Here is a 12,379-nt window from a genome sequence, read left to right on the forward strand (position 1 = left end):
GTAAAAAAAAAAAAAAAAAAAAAAAAAAGGTAAAACTCTTGAGGAAATAGTCAAGGACTTTCTGAACAGAACTTTTCTATTATGGCTATGTAAATATCAAGACAGATCTGTGTGATAGGCTATATTTTTCCTCATAAAACTTCATGTTTTGCCCAAAAATAATTATTTTAATCTCAGTTTACAGTTCATTTCTAAGCACTTTGCCTAAGACAAAGCCATCTTTCATTGCCTGGTTGCATGCAGACAACTCATGTGTCTCACTGACCCTCAGGCCTAAGCACTGCTGCGGGGCTCACCCTGGAATCCCATCTGCATTGTTCTAGGAATTCCTTCTGCTTCTTTCCTATGTAGACCCTATTTGGTGATCACCTGTCTTTTCCTCTTTTTTTTTTTCTAGTTGGTAAGCATGCCTTCCCTGAAAACATCTTCCAAGTCTGTGGATTGTTAGGAGTGTTTGGCTGCGAATGGAATGTTATCTAACTTTATAGAAATTATTTTCTCTTCAGTTCTAGAATGCATTGCTTCTTGTCTTTAGTGTCCGGTGCGTCTGCTGAGAAATGCTATTTCTCTCTGATACTGATCCCTTAGAAACGGCTATAATTACTTTTTATCCCGCTGCTCTGACTTCTGGATGCTTTGCTGTGAGATGGGTCTGTTTTCATTCCTCAGCCGTGGGCTTACAGTGGGCTTTTCCGACCTGGAACCCACTGTGCTTCAGTTGGGAAATGTCTTATATAGTTTATTTGAAAAAGGTTTTCTCCTCCAATGTCTCTGTCATTCGTTCTGGAAATCCCTTTATTCTAATACTGGACACACAAGCCCGATGCTTAGATTTTCTGACTATTCTTCTCTCTTATACTTTTGCTTCCCCTAATTCTAGGGTATTTACTGAAATTTACCTTCCAATCTTGCTATTGTTTCCTTTTATTTCTGTAATAATAATCTTCATTTTCAGCAGCACTTTAGTGTTTTTTTTTTCTTGGTTCCCTTTTAATAGCACTATATATGCAAATTTCATTTTATATTCCTTTTTACAATAAAGGCAGTATACTGCACACATGCTTTTGCGTGTTTGTTTTTTCACCTAACATGTTGGAGGTCGTTCTTAGCACATAGAGAGGGCTTCTTTCTGTTACACGTTGACTGTCATCCTCTGAAATATTTGGTATTCCTCCATCTTGAAGTACAAATTCATTTTGGAGGCTCTCCAACTGAAAACCTAGTCTTACTATTTTTCTCCTGTTAAATTAATTTCAAGTGTCTGTCCATCTTCCCATTTATAAAATGCTATCCTCATTTGTTATCTCCTCTCCCATTTGCCTTATTTGTATGTTTATGTCCTTTTAAAATGTATTTACTATCTATCATTCTAGTGTTATTTACAAGCAAGGTGATAAATGTCTATTCAGTTCAACATGTGTAATTGGAAGTCTTTAGACTATCTTTTCACCAGTTAGGTTTTTCTTTTTATTTCTTCCCTTTCCCTCTCTTGCTCATTTATAAATGTAAAGTTTCAGTCTGAGGAATAAATAGAAATAAGAATGAGTCATATAATTTTGTTGATAATTAAATATTTATCAGCATGCTGACAATAGCCTACGTGGTCTTCCTGAATGCCTGAAGTCAGTAAGTTTATTTTCTTAAAAAGATTTATTCTGACTTCTGGTTCTAGATGTCCAGGGTCTAGAGCCAGCACCAGGTGGTGACTTTCCTGGCCAAGTCATCACATGATGACAGACAGGGAGTACACTTCCACGTGTCCTGTGGTCTTTGTCTCTTCTTAACAAGCCACCAGGTCTCAGCGATGGGGGTTCCGCCCTGCTGGTCTCATGTAGTCCTAATGACCTCCCCACAACCCCACCTCTGAACATCATAGTTGAATTAAATTTCCGCCTTCCTAATACCCCAAAATGGAGTGAAATTTCAGTCTCTGAGCCCTTGGACACGTTCAGACCTTATCCAATCCATGACAGTGAGCAAGCAGATTTTGAGGCCATAAGCCACATTTGGGGTTCTCCTGCATCTGAGTGTATCCTCCTCATGTTAGCGAGAAATAATGCCGGAAGCCATTTGCTTTTTCTCGTACAGCAACACAAAGTAAGTAGCGTGTGGTCTTATCCCCATCAGGAGGTGGCTTCTTTTTTAAAGCTTCAAAACAGGATGAGACCAAACTCTTATGAAAATGAAGACACCTATCTAGAGGAAAACTCATTGTAAAATGAAAAGCTGTTCCAAGACTTTGAATGTCTTCTTTGTCCACAGACTTAATTAGGTGTCGAATTTTGAAAAGAAAACAGCATTGTTGTTCCCTATTGTTTCTTCTTTTCTCACAGATTTCGCTACTTGCTGTCTTTTAGATGTTACTACTATTCAGTAAATGTGCAACTAAAAAAAAAGCACTCTTTAGACTGTTAAGATTCAAGCTTATTGGAAAATTTAAAATGTCACCAGTGATTCCATGTAAATGAGAGATTAACATCTCTTGCTTCTGTTTGAACCCCCCCAAACACACACACACACATCATACTGTACAACCTATCTGTTTGATAAAACCCCCTTGGCTGTAGAATACCTCACTTCCAATCAGTATGATTGAGAAACTACTTCTGGAGCAGAACTCCAATGTGTTTAGTAAGTGTGTGTTATTACATGACTGTTGTTTTTATTGTTTAAAGAGTGGTTTATATGAAAAAAGAATAATTTGCCTGTTGGAATGAATCAGTCTTCAGTGTGGTTTGTGTGTGGATCATTTCCATTTTTAGTGAGCTGTTCAGTGACATTGTCTTGTAACTTGACCGTAGTTTTATCTAATTTTGGCCTGTGGTTTCTCTTCTATTTAGGCATAATGACATCAATAGAAAAATGAAGAAATCCTACAGCACAAAGCATATTGCTGAGCCAGAGTCAAAAGAACTGTTTTTGTAAATCACTTTTTAATATCTCTCGCTGATGCTCTTTGGACACCGTTGGAAATTACTGGACTATCTTCTGTGGAAACAGAATGATGAGAATAATCCTTCACCAGCAGAAGAACAGAATATCAGAATGCCTTAAATTTATAGGGTTAGACTAGAAGATACATTTTGGGGTGATATTTGTATGTTAATTTGTTTTTTTTAAGGTGCTGTTTAAAAGCATGATTGAGGAAATGTATATTTTTAAACATTGGATTGATCCAATCTACTCCCAGTACCTCCACCAAGCCACTGATACCTTTTTGTATTTCACGGATTGCATGAGTATTTGCTAATGTTGGTTGAACTTCCCTTTCCCTATAACATGGACAGCTTTGGCTCAGCTCCTCAGTGGGACCAGGTCAGTGGTATTGTTTTCTGTCGAGTATTTTTTTCTGTCATTTCTACTTTTTGTATAGAGGAAATAAAACAAGGTTAACAGCCACCTATAAGCTCGGGGCACCTACTTTCTAATAAATCTGTGATATTCTGACTTCAAAGGGACTTGGAAGGTATTTTGACGGCCAATATTTGATTTCAAGAACCAACTGCCCCATTTAGTTTTCTGCTCATGGGAGTCAAGTAAAGCATTCTAGATTTCATTTAAGTACTAAAGATCAGACAAGTGTATGAAGTAAGCCAATATATTTTGCTTTCTCAAATCGCAGCATTGACACGGGAAAATACTAATGACGACTAAGAGTTTAGTCCTTCACCAGTCACTCTTTTCTGGCTCCAACACATTCATTACAAGGCTTGTCTAATCCCTTTAGGAGACAGTGTGGAGCCCACATTCTTAACAGCCTTATTGATGCAGCTTTTTAAATCTCCATGAGCAGTTAAGTTCTAGAAGGTTTCCTCTTATCATGTAAAAATGTATTTCTGTTGAAACTTAAAGAGTTATTTTCAAAGTGTTGGCATGGTGTGTATAAGGCCTGTCGAGTTTCAGTTTGAAAGTAGAATGTATTCTTAGCAGTCAGAGGGGGCACTGGATGCTATTACAGTTGCTAGCAGTTTTACCGCAGTCACATGTGAGCCACTCTGCCTCCTGGTGCACAGAGCAGGTCAAACATCTGAATTGGAGGAAATCTTACATGGGTCAACATGGGCTGGATGAGCTACAGTGAGGCATAGAAGAAAGATTTGAGGGTTGTTTATGTACCAGACGTGTCTATGTGGTGATATCACTACTCCTATTTTATAACTTTGGACACTAAACTTCAGGAAGTTTAAGTCCCATGTCTAACATAATACTAGTAAGTAGCATGAGTAGGTTTTGCTCTCCGTTTGCTTGTTGTCATCACTATGCTACCCTCTCCATCCTGTACCACACGATTTCCTCAGCTCATTGACCACTGGGCTGAAACACAGGAAGCACGACCGTACTTCTGAACAATTACTTGGTCTTGGGCAGGGGACGTTGCCTCCCTCAAAAACTGGCCTATGTACACATCTAGGGGCTGGGTCCCCTCCAAATTACAGATCTACATGTATGTGAAGTTTAGCCAGTTCTCTCCATCCTCATTTGGGTCCTGTGAGCTGCTGGTGTCATATGTAGCTCTGCTTTTCTTATACTACGTCATCCTCAGATGAGCCGCCCTGTCTGATTTTGGACCCTGGGCCTCACCTGCCCTTTTCCTTTGCTCACTCATACTTTACTGTTGCTTGAGATTCTAACAGAAAATATGTGACATGCACATATGAGAGGTTGATTGCCTATGTCTTCTGCCTGGTTCAGACAAGATACGAATCACACAATGAGGCAACCTTTGGCACTTGGCCCAAACTGGGGTCTGCAAAGAAAGAGGACCCAAAGAGTGCTCCTTTTCTCTGGCCCCAGAGGTCCTAGTTTTGTTCTGAAGTGGTGTTTTTTAACATGAAGAAGTCTTGGGGTCCTGTAGAGATTTTTTTTTAAGCAAGACAGACCAATTAAACATAACCAAGACAGTTTCAAAAGTTTGAAAGAAAAAGATCATCTTTCTAGAAAACCTTGGTAATTCAACTGTTTAGTGCCAGTAACATTTCAGGTCCCACAGTTCTAGGTACAAAAGAACAAAGACCACAATAGGTAAATTAGGAAAGCTGAGTGAATTCAGATCAGCCAAGCTACAAGAAAGCACACTCTGTGTCTAATGATGTTGCTAGGATTCTAACAGCGCTGGCCCCTAAATCAGCACCTACATCTGGACTGTCCAAGATCCCTGTGAAATGATATATTATGACTGCTGGAAATTAGTAGATGATAATTTCCTTACCACAAACTTATGTGCAGCATTTAAAAAATGAAAACAGAAACTTATTTTTCTTTAGGAGTTGAGACACATTTACATGTTAGAGACAGAGTGTAAGGAGAGCTTTGGGGCCCGTGCCCAAGTCCTTCCCACTGGACTAGTAAAATAAGTAAAGCCCTATCTGAATGCTTAGCTACATGCAGCAGAATAGGAAACTCGGCTCCATTATAAAAAACAATCACAACATCTGTCAGCATCTTTTAAATACTGGCTTCTTTTATGCCTCTAAAGGGACTTGTATTGGCAAAGTTCAACACAGCAAATTAAAAACATTTTTTAGAAATGCTAACAAGATACTAAACCATCGCCACTTTGATAGATTGAATTCCCATAGCTCGTTCTCATTAAACATTAGTGTCAAGACTTCAGCCCTAACAAAGAAGCTCTGCATGTGGGTCCTGAGGGTGGAAGTGGGAATAAGACTCTGAAAGAGGATCTTCAAGTAAGATTTTGAGAATATTTTTTCTCAAACAGAATAAGCATAAATAACATGATGACATAGGGTAGGTGAAGTAACTATAAAAATTAGATTCTTTGATCAGCATGAGTAAATGCTTTCTTTTCATGCCCACCTACATGCTTGATGTTAACTTGATAAAACTAAATGCACAAGAATAAGGAATTCATTGCAACAGAGTTGGTATCATTTCCTCCATAAAACAGGCTCACTCTGATACCCATAATTTTCATTTGCTGATAGGTCTGCCGTTGTATCCTGTGTCAACTCTGGCGTTGTTTCTCATTACTCTTCAACGATTGTGTAATTTTATGTAACTTTGAGCCTTTCATTTTTGCCCCTAGTAAGACCATAAGTTTGTTCATCTCAACAGAATCTTTGTATTACCTCTCAAAGACAGTGGTTAGCAAACTGTAAGAGTCTTTTTTGACAGCCCATATTCTCCTTTTCTTCTCATCTCTTCATTATCTTTACTCCATCCCTGCCTCGCTCTTTTCTCTCCTCTTTTCTTTCTCCCACTTTCCTTCTCTCCCTTGCTCTCTCCACTCCCTCATGCTGTCATTTTGCCTCACTTTTTAAAAATTCTTCTCTGCCCCGTGTCCACAAGATCTCAACACCCTACCTCTGGAATCTTCCTTGAGAAATGCCAGCAAAGAAACTGCCAGAACTAGAGATGTGTTGAACCCAAGTTTACAATGAAAAATAAGTCATCATTCATTTCTTGCCAAGCCTGTAACTAGATCAGATATCTTCCTGTACACTGATGAATTCAACAGACTGTAGTTTAGCCCACATCAAGGGCGAGGCCCTGTGCTAAGCATTCTAATTGAATAAAAAGACTTGGAAGTTGATGTAAAATTTTGAGACCAATGACGTTAGATCAAACTTCCCACATGCCTTTGAAGCTAGGAGTGGCCATGGGACTCAGTCAAGCTGATGAAAGATAAGTGAAGCTCACAAGAGTGGACCTACCAGAAGGAATCTTACCTGGCACTGGTATTTTGTTCCTTCTATGTCACTCTTCTGCCCCACTGGTGTAGAGTTCAGCCTTTTCAATTATGAGTACAAAGATCTCATGAGAGAAAAAATGGAAAAGAGGGGAGGGATAAGGACCGGTTCCCTGAGTGCTGCGCTTGCCTGCCCTGAATTGTAACCTACATTATTTGTTGAGTAAAGTAGACTCTAAGTCACTGAAACCTGGCACCTGGTAAGACTACCAAATACAAAGCCTGATGTATTCAACTAAGATATAATCAAAGCATCTGGTGAATAAGCTTAAAAAGTTAGAAGTGAAAAACACATTGTCATTAATTCCCCTTAAAACACTCCCTCTTGCTTTAAACACACACATTGCGTCGCGCTTGCCACTTTCTGACAGTTCTGGAAGTCCTCTTTTGTGCGTGTCTTTACCAGATATGGTCCAAAATACAGAGAACGCTGCTGCCAACCTCCATGTGGTGGGCAGGTGGGTCCATGAAAACGCTGCAGTGCACCTTCTTCTTCCTCGCTCATTCGATCTGGCACTGTACAACTTCTGGCTTTGCCCCAAAATCAAAATGACCATGAAAGACAAACATTTTGAAGCAATTCAGGACATTGAGGCAGCCAGGACAGCACAAGTAAAGACACTCATGGCTGGGGGCTCCCAGAACCACGTCTGGAAGTGGCAAGAATGACGGGAAAATTGTGCCCAAAGCCAGGGGGTGTATCTTCAGGGAGACTGATGGCAATGTGTCTGACTATAGTAAATATTTTTTAAATTTAAGCATTCACCTTATCGGTCGATTACACCTCATATGTATCCAAGTCATTGGAATAAAGCAGTATTTCACTGCCTTCTCTTAACCACCAGGCCTAAGACACATTTGGCTGTGCTCTAGAACTCTTAACTTTCTGTCACAGGACAACTTGAGAAACCAACTTGAAGAAGAAAATGTTTCTTTTCGCTCGTGGTTTCAGAGACATTAGTCCGTAGTTAGCTAGTTGCGTTGCTTTTAGGCCTCTGTCAAGAGACATTTTGGAAGGATATGAGTGAGGCAAGCTGCTTACCGCATGGTAGCCAGGAAGCAAAGAGCAAGAGTGAGCGAGAATGTACTGGCAGTATTCCTCCTCCTGGGCTTCTGTTTGCTTGTTTTTGGTTTGTTTGTTTGTTTGTTTGTTTTTCCTATCTGGATTTTAGGGATCCATAGGGTCAGATTAGGAAAGCAGCCGCCTTAAGAGGGGGCCTGTGCATCTCAGTGAGTGCTCGCGCTGGCAGCGTGTGGTTTTGCGACCCGCGTCTGTGGGGTCGAGCTGAGCTAACGGTGGTGTTGACGCCCGCCCCTGCACGGGCAGCAACATGCCTCCCAGTGCAGGCTGTCACGCCTACCCAATTTCCCCGTTAGCCCACAAGGCCACATGCCTAGCAACAAGCCCAGTGTCCAGTGAATCAAGTGTCAACCCGCAGGGGGAGGAGGGACAGGACCCCGACCCTACACTGCGGCCCCAGATTCAGTGGTGTCCCCGCTCAGCATCCCACCACTCCTGCGGCTCCTTACCACTTCCTTTTGCAATGTCTACGTAAACAAACTTTCACTTTGCACTGGTCTTCTGTTCTCGACTCCTCTTCCTCTTTCTACATTGGAGAGACAATCCCAGCAAGGGTGAGTATCAGGACCCCTAGGCCCCAGACCCACCAGATGTAATAGGTCCCCACCTGCTGGAGGGTGCTGCTCACATTCAGGACTGTTCTCCCCACTGAGTTTACTGTGCCTCGTGTCAGCCGTCTCTGGAAACACCTTCACAGACCTACACACACAAGTGTGCTTTGCTGACTTCCTACACATTTCTGAATCCAATCAAGCTGACAGTCAAGACTAACCATTATGAGGATCAGAATATACTTTGGTAGTTTGGTAAACAGTGCAAAAAAAAAAAAAAACCTCATATACAGTGTAATGCACCACTTTCAGAAAGAAAAGACATGTTCCTCAGCACTGGCAGTGCTAAGCCTAGAGCACCCATGGGTCAGCCTTCTCTAGGAGTAGACCTTGGCTGAGAAAGCCAACTTGCCTAAGAGCGTTGTTTTTCCAGACTGTATCCAATAACCAATCAATGTGGAGGTGCACAAGCTCAGCCCCTGGCCCAACTGTGGACTACTCCCAAGAGGCATCCTGACTCCAGGGAAAACTGCATGTTTGCCCCAACTTTTCCTCTTCTAATTCTATCCCCTCTCTTCCCCTCCTCTCCCCATCCTTGCCCTTCCTAATTCCTGCACCTCAATCTTGAGATCAGAGCATACTGACCAGGAAATCTAATCTACAATAGCGTATTAGCCCATTCAAATCTTGAAAAAGTACCAAAGTACAGAATAAACTTGTTTGCGTTTGGTTCTTAAACTGCTTTGTACACCAGAGGATTTTTAAGAACCCTTGTCACATCCAACAGGATGGCTTGCTCTTGATATTTTTGAGACATGTTGGAATAAATTTTAGATCATTATATAGTTAAGGAATTTAATTTGTTCTACTGTCATGAAGGTCCAATGTCAAACCAAATACGTGTGCTAGGACAGAGCTATTGAGTCAAATTTCTAAGAAATACAGCCAAAGTCATTGTATGTGAACACAATTTCATTTGTTTGCTAATGATGTTAAATTGATATTGAATATAGTAGCCTGTGGTCATTATTATTGAAATGTTCAATTCCCAGTGTCCTTTGAGGCTTTGGGCCCACATGAATTCCATCAGCTGCATTTAATTGCTGGTAGTTACAGTGTACCCCAAGTCTCCATAAATATATTACTTCTGCAGTGTTGCATTTATCACAAACCAATATGAGAGCTATATAGAAAATGTTTCCATTTTTTTATATAAAATGCATTGAAAACATGAAATGTTTTAAAAGCCAATGGCTCTGTGAGGGACCATAAAATAAACTTTTCCTAGAGTTAGTGCTAGGGGAAAAAATAAAAACTGGCTTTTTAAAAAAATTAACTAATAAGAACCTTATATACCTGTGTTCTTTTTGTCTTGCCTGCCAGGAAAAGTAAAGTTTATATTCGATCTCAGTGACAATCTTTAGCCTAGGTTTTTCTAGAATACCTATCTATGCCCAACTCCACCTTCTTCTTTTGTCTTTGCATTTTTTTCCCTTTTTTAATGATTGGAACAAATGTTAAATATAAATGTCCCAGTCATTTTTTTTCTATCTTATTCCCTTACCTGCCCAGTCTTTCTCATTCATTATATTTAACTGATGTTGAAGCCCAAAGTTATGTACAAGGCAATGCCAATTGTATAAGACAAGTTGCTTGTTAATTAATAAGAATGAGATAGATCACATGCACATGTATGTAAAGGCTAAGTGAAGGAATAATTATGTGTGATGGTAGTACATGTCTTCACCCAAACAGCATTACTACTACCTTGTCAAATTCAGAGAAACTTGAAAGCTAAGAAACTTTAATGTTAGGAACAGCACATAAATAAACCAAGCGGCGCTCAGGTGGAGAGCAACCAAGGTTTATTATGCCAGATAGCTCAGAGGAATTTGCCACTCCAAATACTAAGCCCCGAGCAAGGGCTGTATAATTCCTTTTATACAGAAGCAGAACAAAGGCAATTAAGCAGTGACAGTTTGTAACTTAGCACAACTGGGTGTCCTTCATCTGGTGGAGCAAAAGAAACAGGCTCCCATAAAAAGAGGACACAGTAAAACCGTCATCTACAGGAATAGAGTTGTCAGGACAAAGAAAAGCAGCCACAGGGAGAGGGAAGATTAAAGGGGAAAGTGACAGTATTACTAATGGCTTTTAGGGTTTTGTCTAACACTTAAGACGTAGGTTTGGGGTTTGGGCTTTTGTTTGTTTAGCCTTCCTCCTCCATGGAGATTCAGGGGCAATGCTTCTGAGAGGAGGGAGAACTCACTTTAGATTTGACTCTGTCAGGAAGATGTTTTGAGAGGTTGGCATTTACTAGAGCACGCAGATGTACTTGGATGCACTGCTTGGCTACCTGTATCCTTCTATACAGTGATTAAATGACAAAATGAGTATACAGATAAAAACAGTGGTACATGTCCTCAGCCAAACAGCCTTACCAATACCTTGTCAAACTCAGAGAAACTTGAAAAATGTGCTGTCAACCCTTGACTTAACCAAACACTATTTTTCAACCACAGCCAGGTGACAGAGACTCAGAAATGAGTCCTCTGTAATTCAGCTTGGCTCCTTGCTGTAACTCAGATCCAAAATCTGAGTCCTACATTCTGACAGCCTTCATCATGACCATTGCTTTGTTACACCACGCATTCCTCGTTGTGTTGGGTGTGAATTACTCTCTGCTGAGAGGAGCACCTTCTGCTCTGTTGAGATAGTCACCCCATCTCCTCATCCTATTTTCTTAGCATGGCAATGGTACTAAAGCCAGGGCACATTTTCCCACCACAGGTCTCCTAAGGGACAGCAGCGGCCTGAGATTTCCCTTGACCTGGCCAAACTTTTTCCCAACATATACTACAATCTGGGATTCCTCTTACCTAGTCCTTCCTAACACTCTCACAGAACCAGATGCATGTTGCTGGCCTGGAGGCTCTTTGGCTACTCCTGCTCTCTACTCTTTACCCTCCTCCGATCGTGTGTGTCCCCAATAAATCTCTTGCACATCTACCCTTTTCTTGGCTGCTTCTTGGACAGCCTGAGTCGAGCTTCTCCTTGAGCCTCCTCCTGTGCCCTCTTAAATTAGGCACTCAGCTTGGGCTCTCCTTTTCTTTCTACTTTGTCCCCTTCTTTTGTTATGTGATAAGGTGAGGTGGGGATTAGGACTCTGCAAGTGGAGCTGGGTAGGGGCACAGGCCTTCATTCCCTACGGCAAAGATGAATTCAGTACTTGTAAAAATAGTCATACTTAAAGTTTAATGAACTTCTTTGCAACACGTAAATAATAGGCACAGGGAATGAAAAGTGAATTTAGATTGAAAAATTTCTAGTCATTTTGTTATCGATAGCAGTGTTCTTTGGGGGCCCACAAGAAAGATTTATCGTCATAGTGATTTCCAAAACCTGTAAAAACTTCAAGCAGAGAGGAATCGTTCTACATGTGGAATGTCCAACCAGATTACTAATGGCATCACAACTGCAAATGACCACATTTATCTGGATATGCAGACATGTCTGTGAGTAAAAAAACAAATCCTGTGATGTCAAGTTCCCAGCAGTTGACAGAGTGTGATGTCTCTAGAAGAAAATAATTCATTGTTAAACATTAGAGGGATAAGGTGAGAACGCTGTCCTTCGCCCTGCCGGAGCAGCATAATTCCAAGGGAATGCCTGGTTGCTGCTCCTTCCCAGACTTAAACCCCGACAGGAAGAGCAATCACGCCTCTGACTTCAGCACCATTTTGCTGGAATTTACTGTAGCCTGATGGACACTCAAAATAATTTCTTCATTGCAATATCCTGGAGTGTCCTTCTAGACACGTTTAAAAGCTGAGCTTCCTCTCCCGTGCTGCTTTTGTTTTCCAGGCACACCATAAACCACAAGGGGCACATGGGCTGCACTATACAAAATGTTCAATAACAGGCTTATGTGATTGGCTCCCCAATTAAATAACTCTTTACCTGGAGGAAACTTAAATTAAAATAACACTGAGGTCTGTCCCAAGTCCACAAAAGAGAAGAAAATTAAAAGCCAGGGCT

At 40.9% G+C, this 12,379-nt stretch overlaps 1 protein-coding gene across 3 annotated transcripts in view; it reads left to right on the plus strand.

Moving 5' to 3' along the window:
• Sncaip (synuclein alpha interacting protein) overlaps positions 1-3,610 on the plus strand; it is a 141,872-nt gene extending 138,262 nt beyond the window's left edge. The window contains exon 11 of one of the 3 annotated variants that reach the window (XM_010627253.3): positions 2,841-3,610. In XM_010627253.3, coding sequence (XP_010625555.1) covers positions 2,841-2,925 — 85 coding nt within the window. In that variant the 3' untranslated portion in view covers positions 2,926-3,610. The remainder of the gene's footprint in view (positions 1-2,840) is intronic. The other 2 variants (XM_010627251.3, XM_010627254.2) reach the window with 2 other exon arrangements.
• Positions 3,611-12,379: the final 8,769 nt, after the last annotated feature.

This window comes from Fukomys damarensis, unplaced genomic scaffold (genome assembly GCF_012274545.1).
Source record: "Fukomys damarensis isolate Sample0158 unplaced genomic scaffold, DMR_v1.0_HiC HiC_scaffold_3, whole genome shotgun sequence".
Lineage (NCBI taxonomy): Eukaryota > Metazoa > Chordata > Mammalia > Rodentia > Bathyergidae > Fukomys > Fukomys damarensis.